The sequence below is a fragment of the Saccoglossus kowalevskii genome, chromosome 13 (assembly GCF_978046115.1).
Source record: "Saccoglossus kowalevskii chromosome 13, keSacKowa6.1, whole genome shotgun sequence".
NCBI lineage: Eukaryota > Metazoa > Hemichordata > Enteropneusta > Harrimaniidae > Saccoglossus > Saccoglossus kowalevskii.
The window spans coordinates 20,610,307-20,627,586 of record NC_140653.1 but is presented as its reverse complement, the minus strand read 5'-3'; the positions used below and the strand labels follow the sequence as shown (position 1 = coordinate 20,627,586).

Sequence of the window (17,280 nt, the reverse complement as noted above, 5' to 3'; positions counted from 1 at the left end):
CTTGATTTGGGGCCGACCCCCTCACCCGTGCCGCTGCCACTGTCAATGTTACCGTTGTTTCTGATCGCTCAAGAATTGCCATGGAAAAAAAATCGCGTTGGTCCGAAATTTAAATCTCCAAAGACCACGTGAAGTCCTTTTTTGTCAGAAATGACGTTAATGATGACGTCGATACCGTGCAAAGTATGTGGCATCTTTAACCAAATGATATTTCTACCAAGTGAAAAAAATGTTGTGATATAGCCGCCCCAGTCTCGGAAAAAAAAACATCCCAGAAAACAAAAATATTACACGTAATCGCATCCGGGGATTTATGCCGCTCGGACAATCATCAATCCCCAAATGTATGTGAAAGTAGTAGCGTAAACGCCCATCTCTATACACCGGAAACTATTCGTATACTTGAATGCAGTGTTTAATTCATGTGATGTATCTTTCACTTTTTACTACATGTATAATAAGATATATTCTGCAGTTCAACGAATTATTTTTCCGTAAGTTCTCTAAGACATCTGAATTTGTATTTCGGTCGTTAGGAAATTTTCTAATATCTTATATATCTCACGATTACATTTCCCCAAAATGTTATTGATGAATTTTGAAAAAAAAAACAAATCCACAAACATTTTATTGAAAATAGCAAAATACAAATACATGATTCTGAAAAAAAAATAGCTCTGAACTGCGACAAAAAAACAATCGACTATTTTCCGGTCGAAGATACGGCGTTTCGCATTATTTTGCGGAAACACACATGCGTGATATTGTGCTTGCGGATGTACAATCGACGTCAGTGCGACGTGACAATAAAATTCCCCTTTACCGAATATCAGCAGACTTACAAGTATGTATATGTGGCTATAGAAAATCAAGCGTCATGCTTGCATACCAGTCTCGCCAATACATTGACTACCGTAGATGCGTCCCGTCCCGTATGGTCGTGTAAAACTGCTTTTTTTAATTACTAGAGCGCCACCAATGAAAGAACATTTTGTATAAAAACAAATGCAGCATTAAGTGTTGTTGTTAGAGGGGGTGATTCATGTCGTATAATTGCAATATTGTCAGGTATGTTGGAAATGCATTCAGAGCTACAGCTACCACTTAAACTGCATTACAAGCACACAAAGCAAAAATTACACATTTTGTAAGCTGGTTCATTAAAATACAACTTATTAACACAGACACACCCCTCTATCATTTACATAGGCACTACACCTAGAGCAAATAAATAAAGTGTTCTTGTTATCATGGTTGTATTTGAACTGGGCAACTTTTGTCAACTTATTTCATATTTATCAATTAATAAAAGTTACCTTAGTTAAAATAAAAAAAAAAGATGCTTGGAGAATGCAAATGACTCTTTCCTATATTTTCAAGCAGAGGAGCATTTCGGGACAGCGGAATACAGTGTGGCCTGTAACAGGGCAGATTTGTAGTGACCACGAGTCAAAATGAAATCTCCAAATTGCGTGATCAAATAGAAGCACTGTGCAGTTTTCAACACTAAGAATACTACTGAGATTTCATTTTAAGCGAATCAAAAATTAAACAAATAATTATTTTATTATACAAAAAAAATACAGAAATTACTTTATTTACAAAATCAAGAATAAACTGAGAAATGACAAAATAAAAACATAGAACCCTTGATAGATGTGAACACTATAGGGCACCAGTCGTGATTGCATGTTGTGAATTAAATTCAGTTATGATTGTCAAAGAACATTAAAAAAATAAACTAAGAACTAATAAAATGAAAAAAATCAAATAAAATGATAATGATGACTTAAAAGTGTATAATTATAACACTAGGTATGGGTGAAATGTGACGCATCTTTTTCACTGTCTTTGTTGCCATAATAATGATTATGAGATCAAACACGACAAAGTCATTTGATCTGGAAAAACATCAGTAGGCACATATCAAGTGTTCAAACACCAAATATTCCAAGAGCTGACACTGAAAATAAAAGCTCTTCTGATTGGCTGTTCTGGACTAGTTTCAAAAGTTGGTAGTTTTTTGAAAAATTCAAATACATCAAGTTCATTTTATTGATCCACAGTCATCACAACAAACACATTATTTTGTATGTGATGTACACGTCACATGTCACCCATAATTGATATGACACAAAGTGATGCTTTACTAAGAGAAATAAACAAATAAACTTAATGATTCATCCAGTAAATAGCTTGAACTTTACCAAATTTATAATCTATGACATGTCTTTAACAAAACTGAACTTGAAATAATGACCATTTAAAAGAATAAATATGAAAACAATCAGAAAATAAATCATTTTATGAAAAAATGTCACTGGAAGACAAATTATTAAAATTTAGCACCGTCTAGTGAAAAGTTAATTCATTCATGATTTTAATTCTACTATCATAATATATACACTGGACGAGATATGATATCATTTTAATTATTTACATTGTCATGCCCAACAAACTGACTTCTAGTTTTGTGAATGAATTGAAACGCTGTCAACAGCTTCTAATCACAAAACTCGTGTGAGTACGTCCGCTTCGTCAGTTTGTGTTATTGAATAAATATCTTACTTTTTTTAAAAATAACATGGAATGGAATTCATCTGCTATGACAATACTGAAGACAGTATTATCTTGTCTAATTGTCACTAAAAATATATTATACTTAGAGCTCTATGAGCAACATTTTTTGCTCCAGTAAAACTAAAAATGACCTTCGTGGTAGAAAATGTAAATTCTTCAAGTATAATGTTTAGAATATGCACATGTAAACTGCTTTTAGACAGATGGAAGATTTATTATTGTTGTGGAAAAACTTCTCAATTTATAACACAACAATGGTTCTGAAAAATGTTTGCTTACAACGTTTATTTATTATTTTCTGAAATTGTCAGTAAATTTATTTTTTCTTGAAAATTCTTTAATAAAAAAGTGTGATGTGCATGTTTATAACTGATGCATGGGACTGCCAAAAACATAAATAATTGGGAGGAGGGGGCAAAAAATGTAGCTCACAGCTTTTTATAAGAGTTATTATTTCGCTCCAACTTGGTAGTGATTTTTAGTTTATGATTTACTTGCTATGGCTTCCCTGATTTGTTTGTCAAGTTCTGTAATGATTCTATCTTGGTGCGAGTAAACACCTGTTCTGAGTAACGTGTCTCTCTCTTCAACCAATCGTCCGATGTGTTCGTCAAGACTGGAATCTAAATCATCATGCTGTACAACTTTTAATATATGTTCTTCAGCTGGTTTGGCTTCTGCCTGCTGTTTCTGTTGTTGAAGTTCTTGCTGAAATCTGTGAAAAGCAGAAATATTGGTTTATTGTCAACAGTTGTTAAAAACACTTTATTCAATCATGACACATTTGCTGAAAGATTACTGTAATTTTTTTGTACATGTAAAAAAAAAAAACGGAATATAATGCTTGGAGCTGACATAATTACACCCCCATCTGAAAGTATGCCATACTCGGAAATAAGCAAGAGGGTAACCCGCCCAACATTCAATATTGATGATACAGGAACAGACACACTAACAATTATGCCAATATAAACACATCATTCAGGGCTGTTCTAGTGGAGTACCTATACTAGACTGGCCCCAGCTGTGGCAATTTTATAATTTTTTTTTCTCTTAAATCGTGGTTCGATGTGAAATTACTATGACTGATCTATTCCGAGGCATATTAATTGCTATTAATTATTCATGAGATGCAGTGACATTTTGGAACCTGGAGTTAAACACTACCAGAAGAGGAAAGTAGAGGTGCGTCAGGTCACACATGTGTTATAATTGCTAAGAACAGGTCAGATCAAAAGCTGTCTTTTTATTGGTTGGTAGCTTACAATTCATGAGCATATCACCTCAAAAATGCAGTGACAACTATAGAGGGCCAGTCATGGAAATTTCACATCAGCGTGAGAGATTCTACAAAGCCCTTTCTTTAAGGAATTATCAAATAAAATTGTCTACCCAAGTCTAGGAAGCTGTATCAGGATAGTCAGATATAGTTATTTCACTGATGGCATAGATTAGTTGGCAACCCTGGGTTGATATGCATTTTAATAGTGACAATATTCTCACACATGAGTATATCTTATTTTAGCTGAAATTTTCAATCAACATTCTAGTCTAGTCTTGTCTTGTCTTTACACCTAGTCACAGGATGGTGAACATTCTATAGTTAGTCCTACTGGTATATTACCAAGAGTGTTTGTGGCAGAGCTCAGGAGATAATGTGGGCAAACGTTCTCCTTGCGCGAGGGTACAATTTTCAAGCTATATTGTGTAATATTTTTATTAAGAGTTTCTCAAGTTAAAATACGACAGATTTACTAGTTAAAATAGTCACAGCAATCAACGCTAAACAAAATAAAACCAAATACCAATACAACCTTTCACTGCCTAGCAGCGATTCGTACAAATGACAATGGTCAATACTAACTTCACTAGATCACAAAATACCCCAAATGGTTCTATGCTTGCCCATGTAGCACATTTGTTTAAAAGTTAAGGCATGACGTACTGCAGCATGACAACTTACTTGCTGAGTTCACCTTTGATTTCTTCCAACTCTTTTTTTTCAGACTTGACGACTTCCTTTTCCTCGGCTGCCAAGTATCTCAGTCGCATGTGTTCTAATTCTTGCTGCTGTCGTTTGAGTCGTGTCCTGGCTTCTGCTTGTTCCTTTTGTTTCAGCCTTGCTAGTTCTTTCAAGGCTCTACCCCACTGCTGTTTGTAGTGCAGTTTTGATTTTGTAATTGCATCCAGCTTTCGCTCTAGTTCAACCTAAAATAATCAGAAATACCACTGATATTATGCCAGCCAACAACAACTTATGCTGCCTTCCACAAAAATCTACTATTGATTAAAATCTATAATGCAATTCTTGAGCCATGGACATCCATGTATGGAAATGTTATCGGCGATTCTCTCCGGAACTATGTTCATTGCACCTGATGTGTTAGATGAATTGGTTTCACAATGCTTTTCAATACTATTCTACGGCAAGGTTGAAAAAGCGCGACCTCTCGTCTGCAGTCAATATCATACATATACAATGTACCCATTACCGGTAGTTGCAAAATTAGCAATAAAATTTGAGGAAATCAAACATTTTCCAATTGAAAGAGAAAGACCAAACTGATCCACCAACCAGGAGACTGAAGTCACATGGGAAAAATGCAAACGAAACTATAAAAATATTGTGATTTCTTTTGAGATACTTCTAATGTATTAGAATACATACTTTTGTAATAGTGTTTTGTAATGTCACCTGTGTGTATAGTTATTAAAAGTAAAAAGTAGTGTTGTTGTCACTGATGAAATAAACAATGAGTAAATAGGTAAATCATGGAAGTTCTCTGGTTTCTTTGATGTTTGGTGTGTTTGTGAATGAAGACAGTTGAGAGGACAAACCTTTTCTAATGTCAGAAGATTGATTTCTGACTGTAGCCTAACTTCAGGTTTGGTGTTTATCTGCCCTCTGTACACCTGGAAGTCCTTCTCTTTTTCTTCAATTTTCCTTTCTGACATTGTTAACTGCTCTTGGAGTCTTTGTTTTTGTTCTTCCAAATCACGGACTTTAGACCTTAGATGTTTAGTTTAAATAAAATTTTAGAATATTCCTGGGTTTAAATGATGAACATCGAAGAACAAGATTTTATGAAAGAACTTGAGATTGAGAAATAGTCTGCCACAGACACTACAAAATGACACTACAAAATTTGACAAACATCAATTTTTTTTCATTAGTGAGCCTTACACTAAAATTTCCTTCCATTCTGATAAATTATGAATTAGCATTTAGTAATAAAAAATTCATCAAAAATTCACAAATAAAATTAAAGAAACGTGTCAACAAAATTTTGCAGCTAAAACAATTTTCTAAATCATTGGTCGAAATAAGGTATGAAAACTTCAAGGAAAGCACAGTTATTCTTGTGAATATTAACATAAACATGTTTACATGTACATGGTCGAATATAAAACAAAATAGATTACAATACCTTTCCATTTCAACTTGATGGATACAGTCTTCTTTCATTCGATGCGATGCATCTTTGATCTCTGCTAGTTTTCTTTCATAATCTCTTTGTAAATCAGACTTTAGTCTCATCACCTCAGATTCATTGGCAGCCAGCTGTCTCTCTCGTCTCTCTACGTCTGTAATCGCCAGTCTTAACTGATCTTCTAATCTACCGTACTCGTCAACCTACATAATAATTTGCAAGATTAAAATGATTCACTGTGTACAGCGCCCTCTGGAGTTATCAATGCAAAACAATTCATGGAATGCAGAGTTGGTTTTGACCATGCTGGACAAAACACAAAATATAAAAATAAATAAAATGAAATCAACTAACAAAGATTACAAAGAGAAATACACTTGTTTTGGATTGTGGTGTGAAAGATGGGTTGATCACTAAATCTCGCACATTGACTAACATTGAAAGTAACCAAGTCGTGTGTACCTTTTTCCGGACGAGAAGCTCTCTTTCCTTGTCTCGTCTCTTCCATTCTTCGGCCAGTGCTTTCATGTGCAGCACTTCTTTGTCCTTCAACTAAAACAAAAAAGAGGATAAAACGATCAGACAGTGAACAAGCCAAACATGCAGTTTCAACATAAAAAATGCTCATAGTCTTGAAAGTCGCACTTGTATTGATTATGTGTCCTGCCAAGTAACACATCCACGAAGTGCTCCACTGGGAAGTAGCCTGGTGAGGGTGCTCTAACAAAAATCCATTCTCAGGAGTTGCCAAGGGATACAAGGTTCAAAATAAATTCAAGGTTGTCACTATTTTCAGTCCATGGCATCACATAACAAAATAAATGAGTTTTTTTCTAGTTTCTGTTAAAACAATGTAAAAATGAAGAAAAAAAAAATGGCAAAAAAATACTATGTATCACTGCATCATTTTTTTTTAGAATATCTTTAGACCAGAAACTCTTTTCTCTTTTTCTGCCTCAAGTGCAAATGGCTTTTAATTAAAAAAAATAACTAACAGTAAAAGGTTTTAATTCTTCTTTATACTAAGAAACTGCAAATAAGATAGCAGAGCGAGAACAGCTTAGCCAATAATGTCTCCAATGATCGACAATCGTCAACTACCAAGCACTTACCTGTTGTTCATACAATTCTTCCTGTGCCTCCTTCCACATCTCTAACTCCATTGCTGTTTTATACTCCAATGTCTCTCTGGCATCCTTAGCTTTCTCTACATCATCACGTTTAGGCTCCTTAGGTTTGATTTCAGTTGTACTACTCTGAACACGTACAAATAATACATTTTGAGAATTGTGTTCAGAAACATTTGACAGCCATTTTGCATTCTGTTATCAGTGTCTTAGTACACAGAAATGACTAAGAATTACTGTAAATCAAATGTTTTACACTACTGTAAATTCTGGCAGTAACGCTGATTTTTATGAAATTTGCTATTCAATAGACTTCATTTTTGAAACAAAACATAATGGGGCATGAACCATATTTAGTGTTCGCAAGTTATCTGTGTTGGATCCTGACATTATTACATTAGGTATATTACACATATAGTGTTCATTACCTAAAAGGTGTCCAACAAAACTTACGCTACAATATAGCTTTAAACAATAATAACACAATATGGCACTATATATTTGATTTATTTTTACCTGAGATGGTTCCGTACTTAGTAAGACTTCTCTGGTGTTAATTGGTCCATAGTCCTCCAATCCAACTACCAAATGAAGTTCAGCAATCTTACGTTGTTTACCGTCAGTTGACTCAACGGGTACCCTTTCGCTGTAGATCTGTCTCCAACCCTGGGGAGAACCTTCAAACTTACTCTATTTAAAGACAAATAAAATTAAATGCATTAAAAATTATAGTAGAGAGGACAATCGAATGTCCAAAAGCAATTAGAGAGATCTCTTTGTGAAGTACAAATTTCTATGATTTTCGTTTACCAAAAAAACACAGTTTCTCATTCGCTAAGGCAGGGGTTTTTCTAGAAGAGGGGGCACTGCAATTCAGCGGCGCCACCAAGTGGGGGGAGATAGGGTTCTCCCTACCAGGGTGTCGAGTTTTTGATAATTCTAAGTTGAAATGGAGCACTCTATGGCTTCCTTGAGGCCAAAATCACTATCAGACAGGTCATAGTTGAAGACTGTGGCCACATGTGAGCCCTGGTCATTATGAATTTTATGGTTGCCAGAGGATCTGCATGGGTACATGGCCATAGCATGAGGGCGCTGCGCCCCTGTTCCCTTGTTAAAAAAAAAAACCTGTAAATTGGTATCCCAAATGGAGATATTGATACAACATAAAGGAAATAAGACTTACAGCTACTCTAGCTTTCTCTGCATTCAGAATATGAACCATTGAAAATCTTGCAATTCCGAGGAGAGCATCCTGCGTCATTTTATCTCTATGCCATACTTCAACCAATAGTGGAATTCTATCAAAAAAGCAAAAACATATATCATCGATTTTGAAGTCGCAAATCTGTGAGGTACCATTTTCTGACCAACACTCTTAAATGTTGAGATTGTGAATTGGGAATGAAAAATTAACTGAATATGAATTTAAACGAGCTGTCTTAAATAAGTGACATTGTAAACAATAGATATTCATTCTTTGCTCATCCAGTACTCTCAAACTAAAATGTGTAGAAAGGTCAAGATATCTACTTTTAATATTTCTTATTTTTTGGTGGTTCACATTTTTGCAAAGTACAAGGAAACAAGAAAAAAACACCCTCATGCAGTATTAAAGTATGCTCTTACTGCAGTGCTAAATTACTTTTTTTTTGAAAGTTCAATTACATATTTTCATGCAATTTGCCACACCTATCAATCACCTTCAATTTTTTCAGTAACACACTTATATTGTATTCACCTGAAAATGATTTTTAATTATAAAATATTTCTAGAAATTTCCTGAACTTCAAATTCAAAACTGGATGATTTGCTCAGTCAAATGTTTAGTTTTGCGGATTTTGATGAAATCAATAATGATGAAATCAATATTTTTTTAAATTGAGGTACCTGAGAAATGTCTCTTTCAGTTGTTGTGATGCTGTAGCAAAGTCAAAAGCGCAGAAAGAATGAGGAAGAAGTACTTCGGTGTTTCGTCTCACTTCCACTGGTGGGTGCGTCATGATTGGAGCTGAACTACCAAAGAATGGGTATGTATACCTGAAAATAACAAAAATGTGCATCTTTATGGCAAGAAACATTACTGTGATGCCCTGCATACTTAGTCGACTGTACTTAATATGATACTAATTTTTGTAATCTTACATAGGGCCCAAAATGTTGGAAATATTTTTGCAAAATTCGAAAAAGAAATGTGTGCCTCACCTGAGAAATATATTTACAGCAGTTGGTGTGTCAACATCTTTGATACTTCTTAAATCAATGGAGAAAGAATAATGATGGGCCGCAGCATCCACGGCAAGGACGGGATGGGAGGAGGTACTGTTACTTTCTGGTTCTAATCCTACACCAATATTTGCTTTTGGTCTTTCACCTATAACATAGAATAAAGCAGATATTCTATTATTAATATAATAGATGACATCAGTAGAAACCATACAAAGATTTTATTCCTACAGTTAGAGAGCTCTGCATTTTTACACAAGACTAAATTGACTGGAATGTACAGTTTCTATGTAAATCAGCTAATTTGCATATTACATTTGAAATAAGTTTAACAGTTTTTAATTTTTTCAAAACAAAGATACTAATGCAGTATACTTACATTGTTGTAAGTCCTAGTTTTTTTTGCTCAAAATATGCACAAAGATATGTACATTCATACATTTTAGAGAAATATTGTCCACTCACTTAAAATGCAAAAGATATTACGAGTATGTGGGTGATACTCACTTATAAAAGTGTGACTAGGCAAGTATATGATCTTTTATATACAAGTAAACAACAAAAGTATTTATACACACCATCTTTTCTTCTTTTGACGTCTTTATCTTCCAGCGTTAAACTACTTAATTCATCACTAGTGGTTTTGCTATCATCTATCGGTGTATAGCTTCCAAGACTATTCGGTGGGGAAGTAGCCTGGTGAGGGCGCTCTAACTTCTCAGGAGGGGAATGATTGAGCTTTGTGGGTTGTTCTTGTTGTGATTTTTGAGGGGTTGTTATTTTCTCTGCTTTCTGGTCCATTGACTGCTTTTCTGGGGTTTGAGGAGTTGGCATCTGTAAAAAAAAAAAATATGTGTATGAGTAATTTCGTTTCTAATGATCAAAATTTGTATTACCGGGTATTTTCAATTATTAAACAGATGTAAATTACTGGGTACTGTAAAACTATGCAGTGTTTTCTCAAATAAGTACAGCAGCTATTTAGCCTATTCCAGGGGACTTCAAATTAAACTGATCAGTTTCCCTTGCAGCATTGCAATATTCCTAAGTATATTTCCAGTGATATTTGTTTGCACTCTCAAGTGTGAAGTATAGATTTCGAGGATACTACATTACCGATAATTTGGTTTTACAAAAGTGACAATTAACTTCTGACACTGTAAAATAATCTATATTGGTTTCTTCAAAAATGTATGCATGGCGTTTCTGTGGCCAAACATGATAGAATTATCCAGCTTTAAACATAGAGCAATCTGATTTAGTTTTGTGAAATACGATAAACATTTCTACTGTAAATGATGCGCACCATGGTCACATTAGAAAGTGTACTTACAATAACAGGAGCTTTTAACGAGATTTCCTCTCTTCTTAATGAAACTGACACTCCAACAACAGGTGCTAAATCAATGGGCACCGGTGGTAACTGTTGTTGCGTACGCTGTGGTGGGATAAGTCGAAAAGCGCCCTCTATGGCCACTGGCTGGGTATCAAGCAGAGGGATGTTGTCTTTTTTCATCAATCCGGCTAACGGTATAGTCGCATTTCCTAGCGACTGGTCACCCACACACAAATATGCCTGAGAACAAATTTAGACAATAACATATTAACATACACACATGTTATTATCGTTTCAAAACAATTCCAGTAGTGTAGCAGCATTTAGCACAATGGTATCATTCAAAGAGACGTGGAAACTTTAGTATAGTAATCCTTTGAGCAGCAAAATTACTTAGTTACAATTGCATTCATGGAAATTGTTTCTATGGACAAAATAAGTAATGTATTTCTATGATTCAGGATACAATGTATGCGATTTTTAGTTTATATACGGAAATAACTCATAGTCCCAGTTTTTATCTTTTTGTGTGATTACACTGAGGCTTTGCGCAAGCTCACCATACATGTTCACGAAATTACAATAATACATACATCTTGATTGAGCACTGAGAAGGTATTACATCACCGAACCTCACCTGTAGACTGGGTTGACTAACAAAATACAACTGAAGTGCGGCAGGACTGCTGCGAAGTCTAACGGACGCCCTTTCAGCAGGAAAGGTGGGATTTAACAAATCGTGGAATACTTCATTCGTAACATCATTGCCGAACATATTGTAGTAAAAGAAAAATCCGCTGTCTCTGGCTGGTAATGACATTGATGATGGAACCAGCTGAAGAATAAATATAAGTGAGTAAGACAAGTAGCATAAGAAGCTTTTTTTTGGAATTCAAGTAGAAATGTCAAAATAAGGGCAAAATACCGATTGCCTCTGCCTCAAGTTCCATATTAACACGACACCTGCTGATAGTCAATACGGATGATGAATGGACAGAAACAGCATCAGTAGGTGTCTGACTAATAGTTTTAAACTTCTTAAACTCCTGCCCACTTACTAATTCTGCTATTGTAGAATACTTTATTTTCGCTTGGAATTAATTTTTGCTATTTTCACTGAAGGAATGATTCAGTGAAAATAAAGTCCATCTTTTTTCCGATATTTTACATTAAAATTGTCAAAAATCAGTGAAAATAAATTCCATACAAAACGCCCAAAAGTCTTTTCGACGAAGATTAATTCCAGCGAAAATAAAGTATTTTACAGTATCACACAATTTTGAGACAGAAAAACATGGTTAAATATCACAAGTTACGGAAATCATGGTCATTTGTTAAATTCCATCTGGGTTCATCCAGATATGGTGACTTTTGTTTACAATGCATTTACAATGGAACTATCACGTAATGAATATTTTCGGTAGATGAAAATTTTACAATTCACACTGGTCATTACGTAATACTATTAATTATTCATGAAATAGTGATCGTATTTATATAACTAGTGTTGTGTAGAAAACTTTTGTGGAATTAATCCACAACAAATCACTGTAAAATTACGTCAAAATAACACAGTCAGGTTAAAACTGACATAATCAACGCACATTATGTACATTGATCTGTTTTATGTGCTGAGCGGTGTGAAATTATTACATCAGTTCTATTTTTAGTAAGGTCTCATGATTGTAACAGATGCTATAAAACAGTTACAAAATGCTAGTACTCTTTTATTTTAGGATGCTGTTGTACCAGTGAAAAATATCTATGGTAATTATTTTAGTACGAGACTGAGAGACCTTTATTTGGAGTTATAAATATACACACAAATGAATTCTGTAAACACTTTTATTTCGCAAAGAAAATTTTTCGTGAATTTTGTAGCAGTGAAAATTTGTCTGAGTTTTAACGACTTGAAGTGTTACTTTTGTAAAATAATGTCTTTTTGATTCGCAAAAAAACCCTGAAATTGAGAAAATTCTTCGCGGTGAAAATTAGATTGTTTATTGTATCACATAAGATGATCTGAATGAATGATTAACACATTGATTTCATATATTACGACAGAATACCACTTCCATGACATCCAAAATAAATACCTGTGTCAGGTTTGCAGCAAATCCAATAGTAACGGACATCACAAACATGTCAGAACATTTATGCTCAGGCCCGATTTGATAATAGCCTTCTAAATCATTCAAAACTGGTTGTAACATTTTCACATCAAGCTCTTCATCAGAGTCAGGCTGACCTAAAAAGAAACACATTGTAACTGGAGAATCATGGATTTCACTTTCTAAACCAAAGCAATTTAAAGAGGCGCTGTTATCAAAAACGTACAAATGTGTGTTCTACTACTCTCTTTATCCATTCTCAAAGACTCAACTGATTTCTGCCTTTGGTAGCCTGTTTAAGAGTCCAGAGGGTATCATTTCACACCTCAATCCAGGGGATTATGCGTTTTTTTTCAAATACGCTATATATTACTCATAGTTTTTTATTTATTTATTTATATATTTCATTTGAAAACATTTCCTCAAGCCAAAATTTAACAAATTCCATAAATGCTGCAAAACACAAACAGTAGGCCAGCACTAAAGCACAATGGCGAGAAGGAACCAAACCGGTACTTTCTGTGGAGCGTTTAGCATGAGAAATTGATGAATGCAATTTTCTCAAAATGGTTCCAATTGCAGAAAAAAGAAGTAGAACAAACGTTTTCTGGTGAGTGAGGTCACAATGATCTGTTCGTCTTTCTGTTGTTTTGAATACATGTATCGCTATCAGTAACCAAACGTTCCCCAAACTTGCTGCCCAATAACTTGCTGTAATTAATTCTTCATTATGATGACACAGAGAAAAAGAAAGATCTTTATTTGTCAAGTGCTATGAAGAAGCATAAGCCTAATCAACTGGAGTACCTTGTGCTTTTCTGGGAGGAGCCCCTCTGGCTTTGAAGCTTTCTTCTTGCTGATTGTCATTTTCAAGTGTAATACTAATTCGCACTTCTGGTTTTAGTCTAGCATACTTAGTGTTAAGTAAAGGGTACCAACGTGATTGCTGCAAACCAATAAAATCAACAATAAGTGTTAAACAATAAACTCATCAAGCTATTAGTAAATAATAATTGTATGTTAATGGCTGCACCGAATGATGCAATACAAACGATGGACTGTCTATGAGTGAACACAATATAGAAATAACAATATATATTGTATAATGTTTTACAATAAGACAACTTGCAGTGACTTACAAGTCAACTATATGACCATTTCCAGTCATGGCTGTTAAAATTGCATTGACTAGGCAGAGTCAACATCAAAATTATCGAATCTAAAGGAAATTCACACATGTATCGTGTTCGGGCCTGCATTCTGAGTTTGGATTTTCAAGTCAGCAGCACCCATTTTTCTAATGTTGTTACCCTTGAATTACAACATAAGTTCTTAATTTAAATGTTTAAAAAAAAAAAAAAACATCAGAAAGCTGAGAAGAGTTATGTATCTTGGAACACTTACAACAGGTGCTTTGGCCAGTATGTCTTCCTGGAATGCAGCAGTCCTCAAATCTAACATAACATAGCCAACATTTTCTCGTGCATTTGTAAGTGTATCGACTGCATAACACTGTAATTTAATGGGCGTTCTCTGCAACCTGTGTTGATGCAATGCCTTTTTACTCAATTCCCAGGCCAGCTCTGTAGAGAACTCTGGCGTCTCAATGTGATCCACAGGATCAGTAGACAACAGTTCTCCATCAAACTTGGTTTCAACAATCAATTTGTTTTTGCCTCTCTTTGGAAATCTTCTTCCTGTTCAGAAATATTGGGTATTTTAGATGTAAATTATAAGCTTTTATATAAATGTAAACACACAAAAAAATGGAATTGTTTGTGAACAAATCACAGATATTGGAGTTAGTGTCTTTCCATGGAGACATGTATGGTGGGTACAAATATTTTTTTCAAAAAGTCGTAAAGATTTAAAATTGTTTAGGAAAAAAAAATCTTGAATGTAATGATCAACAGATGATTGGCTGTGGTAGGACTGTGTACATTTAAAAAAGGAGTGGACATTGGCGACAGACAAACAGGTTGGCACATGTTCATTTCAATTCAAATAAAACTGTGTTCATTCATAGAGCTCCATATTTCAATGATCACGAATTTAAAATCCTGTCAAAGTTGGATCGAAATCATTCATCTTTTGCTTGTTTTTATTATTTTTTTTATTTTTCCTTTAGATTAATATTTTCAATCTTTATCAAATCAAAATCAACTCAAGAGTGAACAAGGAAATATGTATTGTACGAACGTGTTCGTGTCCATTTCAGAAATACAGTTTATTGACCGTTGAAAGTAAATAAACATGTACTCATATTTCAGACATTTTACGTTTTTGATTAACAATGTAGTACAATCCTTCTCCTGCCATGCCTCACGACTTCAACCATCCAAAAAACATTTCTAACTTCCAAATTCATTACTACATGTAGTAAAACGTCACGTAAAGTCATTTAGCAAAGATCTTATAAGTCGTTTAGTTAAGGTTAACTTTACATTTTTTCACACTCTCTATGACATGCAGGCTTTTCCCAGTGCTTTACTAAACCCTAAAAAACAGGTAATCTGGGAAACGATTCCTTGTAAATATCAGAACAGGTACCACGGCAATGGAAATAAACATGGGTGGTTCAAGTGAACAACAAGAGCGTACACGAAAACACAAACGTAAATCTAAAATCACACTCGAAATGAAGGAAGTTAATGACTTACCGTCAAGTATGGAGACGACAACCAGATACTGTTCCTTCCCAACCATTATCACAGCAAATTGTGAGCCTGGTAAGAAAAAGTTCAAGACTTATTCGCGAATGACCCACTTCGACCGGTAGATTTTGAAAACAGACCAGACAGCCGCGCGTACGTCGGGTTAAAGGTTATGGGTCAACCGGAAGTCGTGATCACACATCGGCAGATCGATGACGTCATGTGTATTCTTGTCGAAACACGTGAATTGAGAGTATCACCTGTTTTTTCGTGAAAAAAATGTTTACATAATTTTCTTAAAATTGTTTCGGTGATGATAAGTGTAAATCTTTACGATAACAACGTAATTTAAGAGGTTGCTATTGTTGTTTAGAATGTCCCGCCCATGGCAACCGAACTCAGAGAGCATGCGTGATGAGAGTGGAACCATCTTGGACTTTTCACTCATTTGTGTCGCGCATTTGTAAGAACTGAGACGATCAAGTTCGGGGACAGGACGTTCAATTTCACAATTGTGTGTACATCTTTGGAATATGTTATTGGATATCATAGTATATTTTTCCATTCTAATCTACAAATTGTGATTTTAAAAAAAAGAAATCGCCTGCTTTCGGCGTACCTTTTTTATGTTGCGGAGCGATCCATGTCAACCGTGAGTTCCTTTTCCGTCGTGTCACGGAGGTTCGATCACTGAACAAAAAATCTGTATTTCTTGAATTATTTGCACATATCAGGAGTTTCTAACAAATCGCTGCCTTCAGATGCTTCGTTGGAATGTATGTCTTCGATTAGTTGTTCCCCTAGGATGTCTGAACTCGGATTTACTGTCTGATCGGAAATAACCTGGGTCATGTCGACTTGATGTGTACACAGATTTTGGCCAGCGCCAGTGTGTAGAACAAGGAATCAGAAACAACTCACCTCTGTCGCAAAGGAGATATTAGTTTACACCGGTGAAAATATTGTTTTTTATTAGAAACTTGTTTAGATTATCAAAATGCAGAGTAACAGGGATAAAGATAAAGAACGCCAGGATGACAGGAGGAAACCGCGAACGAGCGGAGCGAGGATGCATTCCGCCGGTCGGGGAAGCAACTCCAGTAACTCTGGTGTTCTCATGGTTGGCCCCAACTTCAGAGTGGGCAAAAAAATTGGATGTGGGAATTTCGGGGAACTACGTTTAGGTAAGTTGGTGTAGATTGAACAGGCTTTTCTACTTATATAGTTGTTGACAAATATATTACAGACAAGAACAACTGTGGCATCTTATAATTCCGAAGTTTAAAGTGACTGATGTTTATATTTAACATCCGTCGATAGTTAATTATTGATTTATTTATTTCCTGTATTTTGTGTCCGTCTTTTACAGGTAAAAATTTATACAACAACGAACATGTGGCAATAAAACTGGTAAGTGCCCTGTAAATTTGAATAAATACTGCAGTGTAAAAGCATATGTACGTGAACTGCTAATCATTTGTTTTAATGATTGGTGTTAATTGTTTACAACCATGTTCATGATGGACAATAGTCTATTGAATCCCTCCAATTTGGTTTTCTTCAGGAACCTATGAAATCAAGAGCACCCCAGCTACATCTGGAATATAGGTTTTATAAGATGCTGGGACAAGCAGGTATATGTGTATTCTATTCTTCCAATCTCTGACGTACTTCACCACACACGTGCATTGTACGCAATAACCATATTTTACAATTGCCTCATCTACACAGTATATCATTGGAGCCCAACAGCTCAAGTTGGCTTGAGCCAGCAAAATTAGCACGTAGACACGCTCAACTAAAGCCGGCTTATAG

At 35.0% G+C, this 17,280-nt stretch overlaps 2 protein-coding genes across 2 annotated transcripts in view; one reads left to right on the top strand and one right to left on the bottom strand.

Moving 5' to 3' along the window:
* Nucleotides 1-1,547: 1,547 nt before the first annotated feature.
* LOC100367156 (centrosomal protein of 120 kDa-like) lies at nt 1,548-15,614 on the bottom strand. The gene is made up of 17 exons (XM_006812211.3): nt 15,472-15,614; nt 14,216-14,508; nt 13,619-13,757; nt 12,797-12,948; nt 11,338-11,535; nt 10,698-10,940; nt 9,943-10,198; nt 9,344-9,512; nt 9,029-9,178; nt 8,325-8,439; nt 7,655-7,828; nt 7,124-7,267; nt 6,474-6,563; nt 6,009-6,214; nt 5,419-5,590; nt 4,544-4,788; nt 1,548-3,295 (listed from the first exon to the last, which is right to left on the bottom strand). Exons 1-17 carry the CDS (start codon nt 15,515-15,517, stop codon nt 3,064-3,066), a joined length of 3,024 nt encoding a protein of 1,007 aa, XP_006812274.1. The 5' UTR covers nt 15,518-15,614; the 3' UTR covers nt 1,548-3,063.
* A 289-nt stretch (nt 15,615-15,903) lies between these two features.
* The window catches only part of LOC100366439 (casein kinase I-like), a 50,238-nt gene continuing 48,861 nt past the window's right edge, over nt 15,904-17,280 (top strand). The window contains exons 1-3 of the mRNA XM_006812210.3: nt 15,904-16,649; nt 16,835-16,875; nt 17,030-17,099. Coding sequence (XP_006812273.1) covers nt 16,463-16,649; nt 16,835-16,875; nt 17,030-17,099 — 298 coding nt within the window. The 5' untranslated portion in view covers nt 15,904-16,462. The remainder of the gene's footprint in view (nt 16,650-16,834; nt 16,876-17,029; nt 17,100-17,280) is intronic.